This window comes from Mandrillus leucophaeus, unplaced genomic scaffold (genome assembly GCF_000951045.1).
Source record: "Mandrillus leucophaeus isolate KB7577 unplaced genomic scaffold, Mleu.le_1.0 Scaffold2089, whole genome shotgun sequence".
Lineage (NCBI taxonomy): Eukaryota > Metazoa > Chordata > Mammalia > Primates > Cercopithecidae > Mandrillus > Mandrillus leucophaeus.
This window is the reverse complement of record NW_012102131.1, coordinates 375,256-399,608: the sequence shown is the minus strand read 5'-3', so window position 1 is coordinate 399,608 and position 24,353 is coordinate 375,256. Positions and strand designations below refer to the sequence as shown.

At 36.9% G+C, this 24,353-nt stretch overlaps 1 protein-coding gene across 2 annotated transcripts in view; it reads left to right on the top strand.

Annotated features, from left to right (window-relative positions):
• Nucleotides 1-4,049: 4,049 nt before the first annotated feature.
• The window catches only part of ARSJ (arylsulfatase family, member J), a 77,710-nt gene continuing 57,406 nt past the window's right edge, over nucleotides 4,050-24,353 (top strand). For both annotated transcript variants that reach the window (XM_011980156.1, XM_011980157.1), the window contains exon 1: nucleotides 4,050-5,744. In XM_011980156.1, the coding sequence (XP_011835546.1) occupies nucleotides 5,347-5,744 (398 nt within the window). In that variant the 5' untranslated portion in view covers nucleotides 4,050-5,346. The remainder of the gene's footprint in view (nucleotides 5,745-24,353) is intronic.

The following is a 24,353-nucleotide window of genomic DNA, read 5'->3' as shown; positions in this document are numbered from 1 at the left end:
TGTCATCCATGTCAAAACAATCATATTAGGGTAAACATCTGTTTTAGACTATTTGTGTATTAATTTAAATACAGTGACATTCCTTCATTTTGAGTAGTTAATGTACTTATAAATGCAACCAAGCAGCAATTGGGTTTTAAATCTTTTTAATAGTCCGTAAATCTCTGGATTGGCGGTTTTCACTATTTTTAAACCTACATTTAGCTGATTCTTTTTGAAATTTGAGTATATGTTTAGTTGAAAATAAGTACCTACAGAAGAAACAGAAATGGTGTGGCAGGTGTGCTGTCCTACTAGGCATCCCTTCAAATATTTTTTTAGGTGTATGAAATTCATAAGCTATTCTGTCCATGCATACTGGGAGCCTGTGGGAAATGTCATTTTAATGGTGATATTTAACATGGATGTTTCAAAGAAATAATGTTTAGCTACCTATTTTACTGCTTGCTTGTGATTTTCTTAGCTTTTATGTTGACTGACAGGCTCCCTAAACCCAATCCTTCACTCCACTCTCCAACCTCTGGGCATCCAGTACCCTTCGTCTGCCCCTTGAGGAACCCCAGGCACCCTGCGGTACCTTAATCATACCATCCCTTTTTGTTGGCGGCCATTCTCCCAATTTAACCTACTCATTCTTTTCTATTATCCAGTCAAACAAGGTCCTATCTTGGGTCCCTTATTCTTTTGTCCATTTTGCCCCCCTCTTAGTTGATTTAATAAATGCTCTTCTCCCATCAGGTAACAAAACCAAAGCATAGTTTTTTAACCTAAGGAATATTTTGCTGCACAATTTTTACACACAGTGGCAGTTGTGTGATTCTAGTCTTTACTCCCTCAAGTCTCTCCCTGAAAATGCCCTGGGAATTCTTTTCCTATATTTTTCATCATGTCTTACTCTAATCAAGATAAAAACAAAACAAAACAAAACAAAAACCCACTAAGAAGTCAATAGGTTCAGTACCTTCAGAGTAAAGTTACAACTCTTCAAACTTTGATGAACTGAAGCAGCTCATTTGTAACTTCTATCCCTATAAATCTATCCCAGAAATCACCTCACTAAAATAGTTTATCATGTTATGTTCTACTCAAAGGATTTCATTCCTCCTAATGCCCTCAGAATCAAGTTCCAGCTCTTCATACTTTTCCAAAGTCTCTCAAATCTGGTGTCACCTGAACTTCCTAACATTTTTTTCCCATAATCTTCCAATCCAAATGTGTTCAGCAAAACTGACTTTCTCTTTTCTTTAACTTGAAATGTCCTTTCTTTAACTTTCTCTCCTACTTCCAAATTTTTATCATACTTTAAGGCATAGCTTCATCTCACCTCCTGATTAACCCTCACTTGAAGACTCAGTCCATATAGATTTCGTTTCTAGGCAGTTCTATTTTTCTTTTCTTTTTTTTTTTATGACTCAAATAACAGCTTAAATTTTTATATAACCACTCCATAACCAGAGTTTGTGTGTAATATAGGCATATTCAAGCTTAAATAAACCTAAGATGAACGTCTGTAAGGGCAGTTGATGCCTGAATACTAAAATGCTGATTCTAAAATCAGGAAAGAACTAGTAAGTTACAGAGGGTCTTTAACTGGAGACTTCATGAGAATGCTAAAACTGTTGCTTAGAGCACATGAAACCCAATCCTATAATGAGAAATGCAAAGCATATGTACTTATAATACCAGTATGTGCACTATAAAGCTTAGGGCATTCAATAGTCTCTGATGCCATTCTCCATGTCTTCCTTAGGGATGTGAAGTAAGTCTTACCTACTGTGGGTAGGGCACTCAGCTGCCTTTGATTTTCCTCTTTGAGTCACATCTCATTTGGCCTACTGTGGCATGGCCATTCTTGTTTCTTCGCTGTTATTAGTAATTGTAAGTAGTTCTTAGTCTTTCTTAGTGTTAGTGCTATTTAATCCAGAAATGGCCTTTTAGGACCTGAATTCTGTCCTTCTATCCTGAGCATAGAGTGTCTGCATGCCTCATGTGGGGATTAGAATTCTAACTCTGGCAGCTGTTTTATCTCTGTGCTATGTGGCTGGCAAATACTTTAAAGCCCATTTGTAGGAAGAATATCTTTTGTAAACCATCGGCTTTGAAGTCAGATTTCTAAGTCTAAGTTTTCTGTAGAAAGACAATGACAAACAAAATAACACGTCCTCAGTTTAAAGATGACTCCCCTGAACCACCCCACCCAGTAGTTGTACCCAGTCTATATTGTTTTTTGTGTTTTAAAATTTCTTTGAAAATGTTCCTTTTTTTCAGAACATTTGTATAGTAAGTAATATAGTAACTAACTATTGGAGTTGTAGAGTGATTCATTGATGAATGTATTTCTTCTCCACTCTGGTGTATATTTCAACAGAGCAGAGACTGATTTATTTCATCATTACCTTCCCATCCTCTAGCATTGGCCCAGCTCCCCAAATACTTGTTGAATGGAAGAATGCCTCATAAGGTTGATATAGAAGGAAAAGAAATAAACTGTATACAGCACTATATAAACAAACATACCCAGTCAGCCCTCCGTATTCCCAGGTTCTACATTATGGGACTCAACCAACTATAGACTGGAAACATTTGAGAAAAGAAGAAAACAATAAAAAATAACAATACAACAATAAAAATGATACACTCTAACAACTATTTGCATAGCATTTACATTGTATTAGGTATCATAAGTAATCTAGAGATGTTTTAAAGCGTAGAAGATATATTAGTATGTAGGTTATATACACATACTGTACCATTTTACATAAGCGACTTGAACATCCATGAATTTTGGTATCCCTCAGGGTTCTGAAACTAATCCCTAATAGATACAACTGTATATGTGTGTATGTATCAGTACATAGAGTACTATGGTTAGTACATGGTAAGTATTCCAAACATTTTGATTTTTTATTATTATTATGGCTTGGAACCTCAACTGAAAATGTGCCTCCTTCTCATACAGAACATGGATACTTCTTGTGCTATGTCACAAGAAGTCACTATCTCCCCAAATAAAAGGCTAGATTGATCAGAGTGTTTGCATCTTTCCCATTCAAGCACCTGGCTAGCCCCATTAGGCCTAGAGCCCTACCTCTCAGTGCCTTTCAATCCCCTGACACTCAGTACTCTCATTACATACTTAGTGACTTAATTTACAGAACTGCTAAACTCACCTTTCTGAACATGTCTTCTAAGACTCACTGTCTCTCCCCAGATTAGCCAGAAAGGCTACAGGGAAGAGCAGAGACTAGAAGGCCTACAGCAGCTAGCAAAGTTAACTTCAGGGAGCACCATCGCGCCTTTCAAAGTTCCTATTTCACAAAGTTTTGCCTGGGAACTCAGCAGGAACAGGAGAGAATTAAAAATAAATGACTAAATGAAACCTAGATTTATGTTTCAGTCAATTGAGAGAATCTGACATGGTAATGTGCCAGCCCACAGTAGGTGTTCAGTAAGTAACTTGAATAAATTTGGTGCTAGAAAAAATGTCTCAGTGGCTCCTGGCATCCATTGCCTCTTCTATAAAGAGAGACTGTACTATACATCCCTCTCCTGCCTTTGAGCAGGGCTTTAAAACTAAGAGTCTAGTAAAATCAAGAGTATTTTCACAACCAAGACAAGTTTTTACAATGGTTTTACTCCACACAGTAAAAAAGAAAGAAAGAAATGATGAAGCTTCCTGAATTACTGGATGGGAAACACTGGCTTCTTTAATGCAGGAAAGCAGACTGGCTTCGCGGTTCTTGAAGGAGAAACGCATAACTCTTCCTCTCCATGCTCTTGGCTGGAGACACCCTGTGGGTAAGTTAGGGTAGAGGTAAGAGGGAGCGGGCAATTCCAGTATCTTCACATAGGGAAAAGGTAAAGAAGAATAAGGCTGTAAAAGCCAACTATTGGGAGAGGAAATAAAACTTAAAATTTGTCATCATTAGTAGAAAAAAAAAAAAAAAAAAAAGGAGGTAGGGACAAAAGGAGTAAGAAAATGATGGGGGTGGGGGAACTAATAAAGGAAAACCTGAAAAGGAAGTTGGAGAGAGGAAAGAGTTTCCTACGCATTTTGTTTTTACTCCTGCTCGTTCTCTCTGACTCCCTCCAGAAGCCAGAAAAAGTTTGCAAGCGCAACTTTAGGGATGGGAGACAGGGCTCTTCACCAACAGACCCACGAAAAGAAGCGCCTTCACCATTCCCCATTCGCGCCGCCGCCGTCCTTTCCCTCTCGCGGGGTGATGGGCAGGAGGCAACACTCTTGGGACGCGGTAGCTCAGCCGGATACCTCGGAATCCCGTCAGGCTCGAGCAGCACGCAGCTCTCCTTCTGGCAAAGCCTCCTCTGCCTTGGCCATCCACCTCCCGGAAAAGAAAAAGGAAATATCGAGCCTCTAAACCGTCCTTTCCCCCTCCCCCTCTTCCCGGGGGAGCTAAGGAAGAAAGTACCGTTCTGTGATTCACTGGAGAGAAAAGAGGGAGGAGGCAAAAGAAATCGGAGTGCCAAAGCTAAATAAGTTAGCTGAGAAAACGCACGCAGCTTGTAGCGCCTGCGCCGGGTGCGCCAGCTCCGCAAAGGCCAAACGGGCTCCGCGCTGGCCGGCCACGGGACTAGGGACCCGGGTTTGGCCTTCAGGCTCCCCAGCAGCCGGGAAAAGGCATTGCTGCCGGGAGTTTCTGCAGAGGTGGAGGGAGATCAGGAAACGGCTTTTTCCTCACTTCGCCGCCTGGTGAGTGTTGGGGAGATTGGCAAACGCCTAGGAAAGGACTGGGGAAAACAGAGAGCCCTGGGAAAGTGGAGAAGGTGATCAGGAGGCCGTCCACTACGGCAGTTTATCTGTCCGATGAGAGCCCGACGCGACGCGTCCACTTCGCAGTTCTTTCCAGGTGTGGGGACCGCAGGACACACAGCCGTTCCCACTGCCCTCCGTACCAGCACTGCCAGGACAGTCAGCTTTGCTCCCCAACGTCGAGGGCGCTCTGGCCACGAAAAGTTCCTGTCCAGTGTGATTCTCAATTCCTTGCTTGTTTTTTTTCTCCAGAGAACTTTTAGGGGGAGATACTAACTTTTTTTTTTTTTTTTCTTATGTGGAAGCTGCTCTAGGCAGTGGGGAGGAGGAGGAGAAAGTGAAATATGCTGGAGAAGAGCGAGCCCTCCTTGTTCTTCCGGAGTCCCATCCATTAAGCCATCTCTTATGGAAGATTAAAGTTGTCGGACATGGTGACAGCTGACAGGAGAGGAGGATTTCTTGCCAGGTGGAGAGTCTCCACCGTCTGTTGGGTGCATGTGTGCGCCCGCAGCAGCGCGGGGCGCGTGGTTCTGCGCGTGGTTCTCCGCGTGGAGTCTCACCTGGGACCCGAGTGAATGGCTCCCAGGGGCTGTGCGGGGCATCCGCCTCCGCCTTCTCCACAGGCCTGGGTCTGTCCTGGAAAGATGCTAGCAATGGGGGCGCTGGCAGGATTCTGGATCCTCTGCCTCCTCACTTATGGTTACCTGTCCTGGGGCCAGGGTTTAGAAGAGGAGGAAGAAGGGGCCTTACTAGCTCAAGCTGGAGACAGACTAGAGCCCAGCACAACTTCCACCTCCCAGCCCCATCTCATTTTCATCCTAGCGGATGATCAGGGATTTAGAGATGTGGGTTACCACGGATCTGAGATTAAAACGCCCACTCTTGACAAGCTCGCTGCCGAAGGAGTTAAACTGGAGAACTACTATGTCCAGCCTATTTGCACACCATCCAGGAGTCAGTTTATTACTGGAAAGTAAGTGTTCCTACTTCTTATATTTATTCTTTGGAGAAATCTTAAGCATTTAATTAAGATCCAGCTCCAAACTTAAGGGAGTAACAGAAAATATGCGGAACAACTGAATGAATGAAGAATGAATGAATGATATATGTTATTGGGGTACCGTGTTAAAATGGATACAATGTTAATGATCTTAATTTTCTAGTCACGAGTGTAGTCTAGTTTTCCTTTTTACAGAGTCAATTGTAAGTTTTTAAATGAGATGAGAATGTATAAATACCCACCAACCAGAGATTTCCAGAAATGGTCTCCTATTCCAAATCTATTCTACTTTTGAGCATGCTCAGATTTTGTTTCAGATGTCATACTAAAATTCACACTCACCATCACTGATAAGAAAGATCAAAATTTTATTTTACTCTTGGTGCATTTTTAAATCTAGAATTGAATTATCAGAGAAAATGAGCCAACGAAACAGATATAATGTAAAATATGACCAGTTTATGTACGACTCTGCTTTGGTCTTTGATGGGCCATTTTCTCTTATGAGACCCTCTAATGAAGGCCATATTTAATTACCAAAGCAGTTCTCAAAAGGCAAGGAAATACAATGGTAAGTGCTCAAGAGGAGTCAAACTTCATCTGCAGTTTTCTGCTGCTCTCCACAGGTCTGGAATTTTCTGAGTAACCAACAGGAATCAGACTATTTGTATGTTTAAGTAAAGTGCTTTTCATATTGTTGCTGTTTTGCTAAATAGCTAAATCTTCTACTTAAAATGTTCACGCATTTTCATATTTTTACTGTATCCTATCAGAACATAGGCTACTGTAATTGATTTGGATGTACAAATTCAGCCTGTGGAACAAAGATAAACTAGGAAGGGCAGGGGTTAAGCTGGACAGAGGTAGAAGAAAAGCCTTAGCCATTTCAATCTATGTCTTGTGATTTCAGTTGCAGGACAGGGAACCCTTGCTTCTGTGAAGTTGTTCTTGGAATTGGATCCTATAAAAGTAGCCAGTATCCATTGGAAAAATAAAGACTATTTTGTAAGAATCTCTGTCTTGCAGAGACTTTTGCTTACAGCATGATTTCCACTGCTTAGCAAACTGTCAGAACTTAGCATCATTGCCAGAAAAGAAAAAAATTATTATCCTTCCCTCTTCTGAGAATGAGAAAAGTCTCACTGTACTTCAGAGTCATTTTAAAGGTTAATTGTGGCATCAGAAAATCAAGGGTATTTGATATTTATAAAGGAATAGATTATTGGCTGGAAAATAATAAGTCCATCTGGTGGCCTAGAGGTCAAGTTCTTCATGTTTAACCCCAAACACGCTTATATTTGGCTCATGAAATAAATGTCTCACAAAGCTTCACTGGACCTCTTCAAGTAACTTATAGAATTTAGATTTACACAGATAGCCAACAGTGGTTGAAAATATGTCACTGAACTATATGAATTTATTTTTCACAATAAAGCGTATGTTCAAGACTTTTCACCAAACAAGAAAATTTGTTCTTAAACATTATCTTGCATTGAAACAATATGTAGGTTTTATCTTTTAACCATTATGTTTACTTAATAAAATGAAACAGGAACTAAGCTGAAAATATTTCCTAATTTTTTCTCTTTGGTGAAAGATTAACTTCTCTGTAATTTCAATGCAATCAAACATCTGATGAGATTTCTTTTCTCATTAAAAATTTTCATTCAGTGCAACAGGTTGTATAACTTTTATAGGCAAAAAGTACAAATAGCTACTGTGATTTGATTTAAATTTCTATTTGAATTAAACATTTGTATACCTTTTCACTTGCAATTTCTCCTTTTAGACAAATTAGTGGAACCTTCCTTTAAATGAACACAGATGTAAGAAATAAAGCAGTTATGGAAGCCCAGTTCTGGACTCGTTAACCCATTTATGCCTGAGGTTGCAATTTTTTGAATTTTTGCAATCAGACTCTAGTAATGATCTTGAGCAGTAGTATATAAATAACTCCCACATGCTTAGAATTCCAATAATGGAACACTAGGCATAAATGAGTTAATAATGCAGGTCCCAGAGAATATGGTCATTTGTTCTCTCTGTGAACACATGTCTATGCCTTGTGGATCTTCTAAAAAAAAAGGAAGCAATAAAAAAACTGAAACGAACTAAACTATTTAAAGAGAAATAAAATGGGTTATGAGAAGTGTGACATGATTCAAATATCTTCACATGACAAAGAGTTTACATAATTGAAGCTGAAGTTACTTTTGATACTGTTAACAAAACAGCCCTCCCTTTATATTTTTCTGGAGTCAAAAATTAAAAATCTATTTTCTTTTACTACACAAATCTATAACAAATTGCAGATTCCCTTAATAATTTACATCATACTAGTCTGGCAATATTGAATATCAGCCAGCCTGTCAATAAGCATTCATGGGTACAGACCCCTGCATTGGAGCTATGAAGAAGAAACAAGAAGTAAGCCCTAATCTCTGGATAGTAGTTCTCAAGCTGTAGTGTGCAAAAAGAATCAGTCCAAATGCTAGTTAAAATGCAGATTTCTGGGCCCTTCAGCTTTGGTTAGGTCCAGGGTTGAGTCTAGAAATCAATAGTGATTTAGTGAGCATGTCAGGTTATTATGATGATGACATTATCAAAAATAAATTAAGACTGTTAGTATTAAATGTTACCATCTGCTGAGCAGTCACTGTGTTAATGAATTTTATGTGCATTGTCTCATTTAATCCTTCTAACAACTTTAGATAGTTGCTATTGTTATGCCCATTTTATATTGATGTGGCAACAGATTCCAAGAGGGGTAGTCATGTAGGGATTCTATGCACTGGGCTTTGAGAAACAGCATTCTAGGTGTTCACAGTTGTCCTGATGAGATAAAAGGTTGATTGGGAAAGTGACTGCCTGTGTTTGATTTATTTCAAAGTAATTTACTCACTTTTGTTTTTATAGTTTTGCAAATAAAGATATGGATTAAAAATATCTTTCTTTTCTTAAAAGAGAATATAGTGAAGGCTTCATAAAGAGAATTATAAGTTTTGCAAAACCTAGACTTGTTTTATGCAGACTTTAGAGAAGGAAAGGTTGACAATCTGAATTGAATTCATATCTTTGATAGTAATTTTGTGTTTTTACTATTTTGTTACTCATTTATCCCACTTGAAATACCATGATGATCACTGTTAACAAATGCAAAGGTGACTCAAATAATGTTTATTTCTAATAGGATATTTGATAAATTCGCTGTGCTTAAAACAACCCCCTACCCAACTGGTACCCCTCACCGTGGATAATCACTTTCCTAATTTCTCACACCTTAAATTAATTTTGCCTGGTTTTGAACTTTATACAAATTGAGTTACAGAGAGGATACTCTTCTATGTCTGGTTTCTTTTAGCATTATGTTTGTAAAATTTTTCAATGTTGTTTCCTGTATGTATAATTTATTCACTATCATTGAATAGTATTCCTTTGCATAAGCATATTACAATTTATTTACCCATTCTACTGTTAATAGACATTTGGGTTGTTTCCATAGTTGGGTTATTATAAACAGTGCTACCATAAAAATACTTGTGTATGTTTCTTTGTGAACATAGGTATGCATTTCTTTTAGATATCTATCAAGAAGTGGAAATCCTGGGTTAAAGGGATGTGTATATTCAGTTTTGGTAGATACTGCTCAAGTTTCCCAAAGTGATTCTACCAGTTTATACTCTCACCAGTAATTGTATAGAAAATTCTACTTGCTTCATATCTTCGTCAACATTTATTATTATCTTTCTTCATTTTAGCCACTCTGGTCATTATTCACTGCTACATCATTATGGTTTAAATTTGCATTTTCCTGACAATTAATAAAGTTGAGCATCTTTTCACATTTTTATGAATCAATTTTATATCCCCTTTAAAGAAGTATTTTTTCAAATATTTTGCCTATTTTCTCTTTAGATGATTGTTTCTGCCTTATTAATTTGTGGTAGTTATTTATATATTCTATTCCTTTGTTAGAGATTTGTATTGCAAGTCTCTTTGCCCATGCTGTGGCTTGCTTCTTCATTCTCCTCAACAGTGTTTTGGTTTTTTAGTGTATTTTTTTTAGTGGTTGTGATGTGTTTGGTTTCTGTAGTTGTTTTTCTTTTTCTTTTTTTTAATTAACAGGAGGTTTTAATTTTCTTGTAATCCATGTTATAATCTTTTTCTTTTTATGTCCTATTGAAGATATTCTCTCTACCCCAAGATCATGACCATGGTCTTTTATCCCTAAGAGTTTTATTGTTTTGTTTTTATATTTAGATTACGATTCACCTGAAATTAGTTTTTAGTATGGTGTAAATGAGAGTTCAAGATTAGTTTTTCCATGTTTATACCCATTTGACCTACACTGTTTATTGAAAAGACCATACCGTCTCCATTACACTGCAGCATCACTTTTTCATAAGTCAGATGAATGCACATGTTTGGTCTGTTTCTGCACTTTTCCATTCCAATTCTCATTGTTTTCACTGTTTAGCTATTTGTTGTGTCAATGGTATGTTCTCTTAACTACTATAGCTTTCTAATAAATTTTAATATCTTTTTTTTTTTTTTTTTGAGATGGAGTCTGGCTCTGTCGCCCAGGCTGGAGTGCAGTGGCCGGATCTCAGCTCACTGCAAGCTCCGCCCCCCGGGTTTACGCCATTCTCCTGCCTCAGCCTCCCGAGTAGCTGGGACTACAGGCGCCCGCCACCTCGCCCGGCTAGTTTTTTGTATTTTTTAGTAGAGACGGGGTTTCACCGTGTTCGCCAGGATGGTCTCGATCTCCTGACCTCGTGATCCGCCCGTCTCGGCCTCCCAAAGTGCTGGGATTACAGGCTTGAGCCACCGCGCCCGGGTAAATTTTAATATCTTGAATGTAAATCCTCCTGCCTGTTCTTCAAAATTGCCTTGGCTATTTTTTACCAGTTCATTAATTTTCCTAGGAAAGAAGAGACAGTATAGATGTACAGATGCAAATAGCTTGGAAGATTTGGTTTTGGAACTCTGAAGTAGTTCTCTTCTGAATTATCCTACTTTCTAAGTAAAATAATAAATGAGGTAATTAGCTGAGAATGAAGATCTGAAGGTTTAACGAGTGACGGAGAGAGATACAAAATATCTGCTAGGAGAGTGAGAAAGTGAATTGGGTAAAGAAATGCAGTAAAAATACTGGGCTGTAATGAGAGCCCACTTGAGATTTGTGGTCATAAATTTTAACAGACATCAGGCATTTTTTGTTTGATTTTCTCCCACCCTTCTTGGTGCTTGTGTGCAGAAGTATAGTTGAAGAGGTGGAATTAACTAGTTTTTGAGATTTGCCAAATAAATAGCATGGTGGATCGTGGACTCTTTGCAAAGAAAGGGGGAATATTATAGGGGCTTATGTTCTCTTAAAAAGTGCTGGGGTCAATAAATTAACTGTCTGTATGTCGTTGAAATGAGAACACTACAGTAAACTTACAAAGTTGAAAACATAGATAATAGTGATTGAGAAAGTATTTGCATGGGATCAAAATTTAGTTATGTAGTACAGGTTTTGAAAATTACAGGGAAATGAGTGCTAAGGTTGGATGGGGGAAAACATCTTTGGAAGTAAGGAAGGCAAAGTATTTGAAGTACAGAGTGTTGAATAATCACTCCCATGGATATCCATTGAGAAATCACTGAGAACAAAAAGAGAAATAGTAGCAAAGAGGACAGCGAGCCAGTGCTGGGATCATCTATGAATGAGTGCCAGTGAGAAACTAAGATGGCACGCATACCTGCTCCAGGTTCTGTGAATATTGGGATGTGGGTAAAAACCCAGCCCCAACTTGAAAATATGGCAGGGACAGCCAGCAATTAATTACAGCAAAAAGGTACAGGGGCTGTCCAGGGAAGAGATGAAGTTAAAGAGGATTTTGCTTTGAGACCAGACTGCACAACATAGTGAGACCCTGTCTCTAAAAATTAAAAATAATTAGCTATGTGTGGTGGCATGCACCTGTAGTCCCAGCTACTAGGGAGGCTGAGGTGGGAGGATCCCTTGGGCACAGGAATTTGAGGCTGCAAAGAGCTATGATTGGGCCACTGCACTCTAGCCTGGGTAACAGAGCAAGACCCCATCTCTTAGAAAACAGAAGTTTTAAGGAGGATTTTGCTAAGTAACAGTGGGGATATTGGAAAGTGTTAGGGAGTTGGGATGGGGAAAGGATTGAGTGAGAGTACAGGAGGGACATATACATATAGATATTAGAATCTGAATGAACCAAATATATTGGAAAGTTTGGAGTTTTGGTAAAGACTTAAATAAACAGGGATGAAAAGCATGATGGGATTTTTTTTTCCAGATAATCTCTTAGAAAGTGGTAAGTTTCTGGTTTTAATTATAGCCTCTTTCTGGAGATTGACTCAGCTGGGCCTTGCCAGCTATAGCCACACTGTATAGTCAGCCACTCAGTTGGGAGCTCTGGTGGCCTAGTTTGGTCTAGGAAGATAGGGTCCAGATAGGCCTCCTCTGTGGATGGCAGTGGCCTGTCAAGGCGGGGGAACGTGTCTTCCAGTTTACAAAATATTGCTTTTAGATATTAAATTTTCAAGTTAGAATTGTCCTAGTGTAGGAAACCCTGAAAAAGTAACTGAATTCTTTCAGCCACTCTGATAGGAGAAAGAGTCAAGTAAGCTTAGGGGAATAGAGTTTGATTATTTCATTTCATAGGCATGTATGTACACACACACTCATTTCCCATCAGCTTATAGTAAACATCACAGTCACGCATGCTTCCTCTTCCATCCACTTCTTTTATTCAAGGCCTAGTTTTAAGCAGCATGTTACACCCAGACAATACTCAATAAATATCAATTATATTAGTTATATGAGTTCAGTCATTACTTTCATAAATATTTAGTTGATACTTAAACATTTAGAAAAATTTACATGTTTACTGTTAGAAGTTCAGGAAAAACAAGAGTTTCCTTCAAGCCTTACTTTGACTCTGTAAAATGAATATAACAAATGGAGAGGGTGGCTTTGACACCTCACACATCCATTTTAAAAAGAATGGCTCAATAGTCAAACCATTTGACAAAGAGCTGCCAATTCCTATTTGACCATATGGGTTGTCGGATACTAGAATTGTGGTCAAGTAAACTATTGGCACACTCTTAAGCTCAAAGTCCATAATTTTCAAGAGTCTTTTTAAAAAGCCATTGAAGTGAATCCCTATTCGGTAATTCTGTTGAGTTTCCTAAATAGCTGTACTTAAAGGTGGAAATTATCCAGTTGCAGAAGGCTGACAATATCTTGTGTCATCCAAATGACCTGTCTTAGAAATCAAAGATAAGAGGACCAAAAGACCTAGAGCCCCTGTTTTGAATATGAGCTCAGTATAAAAGTCTTTTTATTTCAAAGTTTGGTTTCATTCAGTTTTTTCCTATGGCAATATTCTAAAATTAATTTTGATTTCTTCTTTTCCTGTAAGTACTTTACCTTGATATAATTAGAGTTTGTTTCAGTGTTCTTTTATAATTCTAGATATATTCCCAGTAGTGTTACCTCATTGAGGCATTTTTTCCATGCCTTACTGTAAAAAATAATAATAATAATAATGAAAGACTTTCTGCTTCTCATCTTTTAATCTCTCTTCTATTTTATTTATTTATTTATTTATTTATTTATTTATTTATTTATTTATTTATTTTTAGTGTTTTTTGAGATAGGGTCCTGCTGTGTCACCTAGGCTGGAGTGCAGTGTCATAATCATGGCTCACTGCAGCCTCAACCTCCCAGGCTCAAGTCATCCTCCTGCTTCAGCCTCCCAAGTACCTGGAGGACTACAAATGTGCACCATCATGCCTGGTTAATTTTTGCATTTTTTGTAGAGACAGGGTTCCACCATGTTGCCCAAGCTGGTCTCTAACTCCTGGGCTTAAGTGATCCACCCACCTTGCCCTCCCAAAGTGCTGGAACTACAGGAATGAGCCACCTTGCCCAGCCCCTGTCTCCTCTAATTTACCCAACACATTTGATTTACTAAAACTGACTCTCATGACATCACCATTCTCAGCAAACATGTTCCCTGTTCCCCCACTGACTCCAAAGAATAGGAAAATAAATAATTTTATACTGAAGGCCTTCTTGTGCCATTTGTTTTTCAGACATCCTGTTATTTGATCTTCACATTCACACTGAAGGTAAAAATTTTTTATTTGAAAAATATTTCTCAAATATTTTACAAATGTCCACATTTTATGGATGGCATATGAACATTTTAGAGAAATTACATAAATTGATCATGGTCACACAGTTTCTTAAGCAGCAGAGCTATTTGAACCTTAACTTGTGTGACTTTATTATTTTTCATCACCCCATTCTGCCTCCTATGAAAATTATGAACACCTCAGTCCAGTTATTAAACAATATTTTTAGCCTTATCTTTCTCCTTCTACCTTCAAACTCTACACCAGAGAAATGGATGATTCACAGTTTCTCAAGAACATCTCGATTTCCTCTCTTCTTTGGCTCATTCTGTTTTCACTCCTTGGAATTTACACCCTATCTCTCTTTGCCCAAATCCCAACCACTCATTAGGACTCACCTAAAATACCACTTTGCTTATACAGCTTTCCATGATTCCTTAGCCGGAAATCATTTATTTTAATGATGAGCTTTCGTATTCCTTTCTGTAACTGTCTCATTAGGCATGATTTTCCACTCCTTCACAGCTATTACTGAACCTCTTATTTCCCTTGCTGGTCCCCTAAGCAACAAAGCTGATTTATAATCTCCATAAATCTCACAGCACCCAATACAGTGTTTTGTACTAATAGGCACTAAGTAAATGTGTGAAGAATGAATGAATGAATGAATGAATAGATGAATAAATGATTATTTATTTACCCCTGGCAGTCAATATCATCAAGAAGAAGTAGCATATAATTTATATTAAGGAAATCTGAGTTACAGTACAGTGCTGATTCAACAAATTACTGACTTTGACCTTGAATACATTTTTTGATATTTCTGAGATGCATTGTTTTCATCTATAGAATCATAGTAATGATATTATTTACTTATCAATCTTAAAAGTTATTCCACTCATCAACTGACATAACATATGTGAAAGTACTTAGAGAATTTTACATATTACATAATTTTAAAGTAAGCATTCTTTTAAATTTAGAGTTATGTCTCCATAATTGTAATCATATACAAACCTTACAAGAAGTGGCTTTTATTCTTTTTTAAAGCTTTCTGTAAGTATAGTCATAGCTCTCATCCAACTTTAATCTGTTGATTTAAAAAAGGATTAAAATTAAACCCCGTATGTTTTAATTTTAATATGTTTTATCTGGCATGGTATTCTGCATGATATTGTTGGTTCTGAGATGTCCAAAAAAGGTGACTGGGGTGTATTTTTTAAGGTCTCTGCACTTGCAAACTGCTTTAGTTGTTGGTTGTCATGCTTGGCAGAATCTACTGGAACCCTGCTAAGCCTGTGACAAGTGAGAGCAAATGTATATTTAAACAGTGATGTCAAAAGTATAACACTAAATGAGGCATTGAAAATAGGGTAATGGAAAGGCCAGTAATTAATTACTTTGAATTCCTTCAATGAAAAATGTCAAAACATGTTATTGAATATTATTAATATATCTTGTCCAGCTTTGAATTCCAGCTCACCCTGGGACTACTAGTCAGAAGGTACACAATGGTTTTGAATTAATATATTGTTCTAGTTTTCATAGGGATTGAAACATCTGTGCTCTATGATCACTGTTTCAATAACCTCCTAAATTATTATATTGCTTACAGCATCTGAATCCACCTCTACAATAAGACCTAAGTAAAATTCCTACAATAGTCGAAATAATGACACTTCCCCGCTTAAAATTTTTAGAAGTTTCCACTACTTGGAGACTAAAGCATAATTTCTAAGCATTCCATATAAGGGCCTTCAAAATCTGGCCTCTGCTAAGGTTCTGCTGCAATCTCCCAACAATTTTCCATTTATACCTTCTTTGGATTATCAGTGCCAGAGTACTTGTACTTTCCCACGAGGGCTGCATCCTCATACCACCCTGTTTCCTTCTAAGCAGGGCTTCCTTTGGTAGAACGTTCTTCACTCACCTCTGGGAAAACATCATTGCATCTTTCTAGACCCTCTACCACCCTCATCTCCTCACCAATGCTTTTCTGATCATTTTCTCACCCCACCTCAAGCAGAGTCAAGTGCATTCTGCTCTGTTCCTATAGTCTTTTCTGCATTCCTCTGTTTCAGTTTTTATACTTAGTTACCTCTTTCCTCTTAATCCCTAAGTGTACAAGAATACACTAAATTATAAACTTCACATAGTCTAATTAAAAAAACACATAAATATTATATGTATATACAAATCTCTCTCACATATATGTATATATATGTGTGTATATATACATATATGTATATGTATACGTGTGTGTGTGTATATATACATATATCACAGTGATTAAAAGCAAAGAACTTATGTGACATCAGCCATATAACTTCAACTAGCTATCCTTCAGTTTTTTCATGGGAAAATGGGGATGATCATTATAGTACCTCATGGGGTTTATTATGAGGATTAAGTAGAATTGTGTACCTAAAGCATTTAGAACAGAGCCTGCCACATAGAAACCCATATAACTTGATAATCTTGGTTACCTCCAGGCTGGGAAACTTTAAGTTAACCCATAAATAGTTAATGAATGTTTGCTGATAAGCAGACTCTCAATAAACATTTATGCAATAATTAAACCAAGTGAAAAGCTCTGAATAAGAAAATATTCAAAAACTACATTAAGTGTTTTATGACTGACATTGAATATGTCAGAATGACATTTTATATTCATTCTGAATTTTAGGAGCTTTCATATTTTTCATCTGTTAGTACAATAGCTTAAAATCTAAGGGAATGTTTTCATTTAAAAAATTGTTAACATCATATTACCATTGCTCATCAACTGACATATGATGCCATATTTGATAGAGTTGGATGAACATAGATATTCAGATTGGTAGCAAACTTTAGTAATTGTTCAAGCATAATTTTAAGTTATGTCATATTCAGAGAGAGCAGTTATTTTAAGTGGAAGTTATCTGAGAAGCAGGAGGCATAGGATTGGATACCTATGTCTAACCCCAGCTCCACACTTCGAGTGAAACCTTAGGTTACTTAAAGCCTGTAGATCTCCTCATCAAATGAGAGTAGTAGGAACTTAACAGACCATTCATTCTGGTATATTTATCTTATTAAATAAGACCATAAGGGAGAAAATACATAGAGCATTACCTGGCATATAATAAATGCTCGATACATTCTAAGTTTTAGATTTAACTGAACTTTCAGGGAACTTATTTTGAATAGAAAGGGGAAAGTATTTTCGAAGTCAACTACTCTAATAAATTTTGTTCCAAATGGGCATATGTAGAATCCATATCAGAAATGACAGCATACTTACAAACCTTTTAGGTTTACCTTATGTAAGCTTTACACACTTTTTCTTGGGTGTAATAAGATGTGGCAGCCAACAAAGAGTGATAGAATTTTTAGAGTTCAAAGAGATGTTGAATATTATTTTTCCCAAAACCTTCATTTTATAACAATGAATTCTCTCTCCACTGACTGAATTTAATCAATAATAAAATTTCTGTATCCTATCACCAACACCAAATCTACCAACCAACTGGGCCTCTTAGTGAGACATGCCAGAAAATAATCACTAGGCCATTGTCCCCTTCCTGAGGAGATACCATGATATGCTTTTCTTAAAACTTGGTTATTCTCAAGCTTAGTAGAGAGGGTAAGGACCAGCCATAGATGAGAAAGAGGATGTGGCAACTGACTGGACCCTGTCAGAGTGCTGAATTGTTCCATGCACAAAGCCCAGATGGGCTTGATAGGCATGGTTTGGCAACATTCAGTGTCCAAGAAGGTCCAGCCAGCAGTTGGACACAGCAGCAAAAATTTGGGTGGCAACCAACCCTTGATTAAATTAAATTCATAACCACAAATCTAAAATAGGCACTAAAATATGCCAGCAGTTTTTTTACCTTCTTATTTTATGTGTCCCATTCTTCAGAACTACTATTTCCAAATTTCTCATCTCCTCAAACTGCTAATATCCTTTCATCAGCTCATTGCCTTACTTCAAAATTCCATTGAGAATTAGAAGCAATAATAAATTAGCCCTTTCATTACCAACACCAAGTTTACCAACTTACCAGCATTGACAGCATATGTGCAGCCTTCCTCTTCAAGTAGGCATTAAGGCACATGCATCAGTCAAAGACCCATGCCTCCCCAAGCCACTTTTTTCCTCCTGAAGGACTTAGTTTTTACAATTTTACATTCTTTCTTTGTCATTTTCTATCTCTAGTAAAGCACTTCTACCATCACATAAATGAGTTTAAGTTCCTTCTATCTAAAAATAAACTAAAACAAAGTGCACAATTTACTTGATTCAATTTTTCTGCACTTGTACCTAGCAAAAATTCATGAATTATATATATAACTCCATTTCAATTATTAACCTATAATATATTAATACATACTGTAAATTTGATAGCATACCTGTATTATAATATTAATTCATCTCTACTATAATCTATACTATAATTGAAAATTTTAAAATAAATTTATAATGTATTAGAAATTTATTTAAAACATTATCCCTAATCTTCAATCTGAAACCAAAGAATTTTTACATTGTTTTATCAGATTTTTAAAAATTACCTTTGGGGTTGAACATTATGAGGTTAAAGACTGTTATATCCTTTGAACACACCAGGTTCTTGCACAGGATAAGATCATAATGAATGTATGTGAACGGAGTGATTTGAACTCTAATTAAAATTTAATTTGGTTTAGATATTTTTTAAATAATTTTGAAAATTATTTTGAAGATTATTTTGAAAATAATCTCCAATAATAATCAAATAAACTCAAACATTTGAAATCAATTTTTTACTTTGTTCCTAGTCTGGCTATCTTTGTAACTCTGTAGTTTAGTCGTACATTTTTCCTAACTAAAAGATTTAGTTGAGCATAAAATCTTGTTAATAGCAATTACCATTTATTTGGCATGTATGTGCTAAGAAATATACCTTATGTACATTACCCTCTAATATATTCTTAGTACATCTATCTCTAAAAAATATATTTATCTCTCTATATATGTGTATATCTATATCTGTATCTCTTTTATATATTCTCCAAGTCTCATAACTCTAGAGTAATTATTATTATCCACATTTCACACTTGAAGAAATCAAGCTCAGAGAAGTAAGGTATCTTGACCAAGGTCCCATGTAAGTAATGAAGCTAGGATTTCAACTCCAACACTATGATTTTTCCATGACATTATTCAGATGGCTGACAGGATGGGTTTGTTATGCCTGCACAACTTTCTTTAGAGCAGAAAACAATAAATATCTTTCATTATTAAAGTAAAGCAACAGCAGGCTAAGTAGATACAGTTATTCTAAAAACCAGAAACTCTTATTCAAAATTATTTCCCATACTGTTTTGGGAAGTTGCAAGAAGTTCTTGTTTTGTATTTGTTTCATGTATAAATTAATGATGTCAATATTACCTTTCAGAATTTCTAAGAATACTTAACCTATTAATCAAACTATGCTTTCTCTTATTGAGAGATGAAATGAAGAACTTAAATATTCGATAACTGTAGATGCCACAAGACATAATGTAATTCCAGTTCTATTTTTGTTACTGTGTTTTGAAGTAATGTCTAGTTCCTATACAATATTTTGTTTAAATTTGACTGTGAAAAGTTTTTATAATATTTTCCACATATATTGTTGATCCTAACAACCTCTCAAATATTAACAATTAGATATTTAGGACTGTAAGATGTATATAATAGAGCAATGTATAAGAATTCCTCCAAGAACTTGTTAAAACTGTATGCGTATGCCTCTGGTCCTACCCTAATATTTCAGAAGGGCTAGGGTGGGGGTATTGTTTCTGCATTTCCAATAAGCTCCCTGGTGAAGGTGAAGTTGCTGGTCTGGGAACCGTACTGAATAACACTGTGGTAGAGTTTTGATTTTTAATGCTCCATGGTGATTTATTGCCACCTTTGTCTCTTTTTTTTTTCTCCCCACCATCTATTTAACACTTGCTATATGCATATGACTACTTAATTTAAGTACTGTCTTAGAATCAAGTCAATTAACTTGTGTTTTTCCTCCTAAAGTCTGCAATTGAAAGCTTGTTTAAAGTCTCATAGAGTTGACTCTTGGAAGAAACATCCCTATTAATGTGTGTCTGTTCTCCCATAAAATAAGTGATATATTCTTATTTTAGGCTTAGTAATTGGTTCAAGATCAAAAAGCAACTGATAACTGAATAATGAGTTTCTGAAAACTGAATCATGGAAGTAAAGATACTAGGAGATGTAAACCTTTTGGAGTATAGTTCTTTTTTATGTGCTCCTTTCCTACCACAGTGTGAACCTGAAGAAAACAAATGCTTATTTCAGTGTGTTGTTTAAATCAGGAAGCTATGAATTTTATCTGGTTTTCGTCAGTTTCAGAGTATGTGCATATACCGTATATCATAATTTTCTAAAGCGTTATAGCTATCTTAGCTAGGGAATTCACTGTCATTATCTCTAAAAGAAAATTGGGTCAATTGGATCAATAGTCTGAGATTTGCTACAATTAAAATAATTCAGTGGTTCGTTTCCAAGAATAGAGCTTTTTAGATCCGTTTTCTTTTCCACTGTGTCTCTGAATGATTCCAGATGTCAAAATAATAAAACAAAAAACATAAGTAATTTAAAATAGTGTTTCAAGATCTATGTTAATACACTGGATTATGTCGTTTAATCCTCACCTCAAACCTATGATGTAGCTGAGCGTGATTATTTCTTAATTACATAAAGGAAACTCCCAAGGTTAAATGTATACCTTTAGAAATTCTGAAAGGAAGAAAACTACTCATCGACTAATTTGTAACCCTTGTGACACTCCATTACCAGCTAATGGTTCATTAAGTAATGGCCTTTGATTTAAGTGGTGTCGTTTTTATTTCCCTGAAATTCATCCATCATTCATTCATCCATTCATTCAACACTGAGAACCTACTCTTTGCCAGGTGCTGTTCTAGACACCAGTGATTATGGTTTGGCTTTGTTCCTACCCAAATCTCATCTTGAATTGTAGTTCTCATAATCCCTAAATGTCCTGGGAGGGACCCCGCAGGAGGTAATTGAATCACGGTGGTGTTAACCCCATGCTGCTGTTCTCATGATAGTGAGTGGGTTCTCACAAGATCTGACGGTTTTATAAAGGACTTTTCCCCCTTTTGCTTGGCACTTCTCCTTCCTGCCATCATGTGAAGAAGGACATGTTTGCTTCCCCTTTCCCCATGATTGTAAGTTTCCTGAGGCCTCCCCAGCCAGGTGGAACTGTGAGTCAATTAAACCTCTTTCCTTTATAAATTACCCAGTCTTAGACAGTCCTTTATAGCAACATGAGGATGGACTAATACACTGGGAACCATATAAGTTGACAAACCTATAAAAATCCCTGTTTCCATGTTGTTCATGTTCTAGTGCAAGAAGACACAAATAAAACTATATAGTATGCTAGAGGGTGACAGGCTCTAAGAAAGAAGATAAGGCAGGAAAGAGGATTGGGAGTCACAGAAATTGAGAGGAGAATATTACAAAGGTCACAGAAGGCCTTGATAAGAAGGGAGGCGAGGAAGGGGTCATTGTATGTAGCTTTTCCAGGCAGAAAGTAGAGTGAATGCATAAGTGTTACAACAGGAACCCCCTTGGTATGTTCAACTACCATTACAGGACAGCCCCACTAAGCTAGTTCAGAGACAGACCAGGAGAGAGTAAGGGGAAATGAGTTCAAAGCAGTTAAAGAACCCTGATCCTATAGTGTAATGTAGGCCCAGGCAGGGGCACTGACTTTCACTCGACTAAAATGGGAGCCACTGGGAGGCTTGGAGCAGAAGGGGAACCTGATCTAACTTCGTTTTCAACAGAACTGCTTTAGTGGCTATGTTGAGGATAGATCATGCAGGTTGGATGGAGAGCAGGTGGATCTGTTAAAGAGACCATAGCATAAACCTGTGTGACAGATAGTGGGATGGAGGGAGGGGTGATAGAAAGTGATGGATCCTGAGTATATGCTGCAGATAGAGCAGACAAGATTTTTTGATGAACTACAAATGCAACAGGAAGAAAAGGAGGCGTCAAGGACAAATTCAAGTTTATTCATTCAACTATTAGCAAAAGAAAAAAAAAAGGTGTTTGCTCAAGCAGGCATGTGTCACAAGTTACAGGAATCTCTTTGAGAATTACATTTCACATTTCAAAGCCTAACAATAAGTAATAGTCTTTGTTTCTCCCTTCTCTTTCTGACTCCCTTAGGTTTTATATTTTGAAGGATTGCAGTTATAGATTTTTTTTTTTCATTTATCATAGTAAGTGGTATCAGACGGTCTGCATCTGAGTTCTGGCTCAGCCACTTACTAACATTTCAAAAGAAAGAAAAAGCAGCACAGGTGAATGTGGGGGAAGGGTGCTGCATTAGGGCAAGCATGCTTGTCTGACCTTACCTCTGTCCCAGAGTAGAATGAACTGGGTGAATTCACCATTCTCCCTTACTTCATTACTTTGGACTTGTAGCCAAAACTCTGCACATTATTAGTGCATCCATATGGTCAGATGGTTGGTGATAAAAAGAAATCAACACAAAGAGCCAATGTATGAACTCAACTTCCCTCTCTATTTTCATCAAAATGAAAATGTTCCTACTCCAGACTATTGATTGCATCAAATATCAAGTGTTTACACACACACACACACACACAGAGAAAGAGAGAGAGAGAGAGAAACACAGCCACACATACATGTTTTTTCCCTTTCTCTTGGATTAATGTCAAGACAAAAGAGTCTGAGCAGCAGTTGGTGGTCCTGCACTTACATTTTTAGAATTATAATTTTTAAGGATTTACATCTGGCAAGATTTTTGTTAAAACTTAAAGTTCACCTATTTTGCTTCTTATTTTAAAATGGCTAAAAATAGGTCATTTACTTTAATTTATAGAATATAGTCATTTATTACAACTTTTCCACATTGGTGATCTCTTCTTTTTGTTCTCCAAAAGCAAAGTACTCACTAAACAGTTTATGGGCCAGCCTGAATAAGTTGTATTACTGCTGGCTTTTGCTGCAGTTTTCTGGGCCAAAGAGTTAACAGCTGTGCAGACACTGAGAAAGATTTCATTGAGAGGAATGTTTGTTTTAATGCATTCACCTTAGTTACCACACATAGTATTGAAATCAAAACGTCCAACCTCCATCTGATGTAACATGTTAGCCCAAACATTCCCTTTCTTAGATTTTAAGAACAAGCACTACAGAACATATCCTGCAAAAGAACATTTGTGCTTGTTTATTTTTTAAAGAATGCAGAGTCTAGTAATCTTTTACAAGTTCAAATCCCTCCTCTAAGTCCCTTTATTTTAAATCTTAAAGTGTAAAACTTTAGGCAAGCCAGGTTGTGTTATCGGGAAAGTGCTATTTCACTTCCCACCTGCTGGATGTCTCCTCCAGGTGTGATCAGAGTGTGCATGTCACATCTCCATGGTGTCTGCTCAGGATCTGCACTGTAGTCTGTCTCTCCCTTTCCTTATTTTTCACCTAGAGGAGCTGCCCATTTCACATTACCTGTGTTTGCCATAGGTAAATTGGTGTATTTCCTTGTTGGACTTGCAACTTATTCTATAATTTTTCAGACATTTTTCACTGTGGCACTATTCAGTCAAATGAATTTCTTGATGGAAAAGAAGCCCAGCATATAAAACAAAAGAAAGTAGAGCTGCTAGTGCAGGTTCCAGCCTCAACCCCTTCGTTCTAAGGCAGGCTCGGGACACTTCTGCCAATCTCCAGGGCTCCTGGGTCATTGTTTGAAATACACTGGTCTATTCAATCTACTCTGAGGGAATTTTCTTAACATATCAAGAAAATAAGTTACTGACGTAATGTTACAAATAAGTAATATGTTAATAAGGCAATCATTCTCAAGAAGTACCAGCATCAAGTTATAAAATATAAAAATAATGACTCAGCAGCAGCAACAATAAAAAGCTACAGATCTATTAAACACATCTTTTATAAGAAAATTATTTGATTCTTTCTTTTCTACAAACTGTGGCTGTCATTCTGATGAATACACCAGAATCAATTATAGCTACTAAAGTTGAGGCAGTTCACTAATAATCCTGCGGCATTATAACACTACCATGGAGGTGAGCATGAAATACTTTAACATCCAAACCAGGATACTGGAGGTACACAGAAAATAATTATAAAACAGCAATGTTTGTAAAGTAGAGAAGCTTTTCCAGATGATCTTGAACTCTCAAAATTTTCACTTGTCATCAAATTCAAGAGACCCGTAGTGAGAAAAGCATATAAGGAAACTATTGTTCAATAACTAAGTTGTAGTTAGGCATACCAGAACAGGTGTAGGGAACCACACATAGAATTTATTCTCCATCAATGTGAATTTTGTAAAACACCCACTACAACTCATTGTCAATGCCTCATTTTCT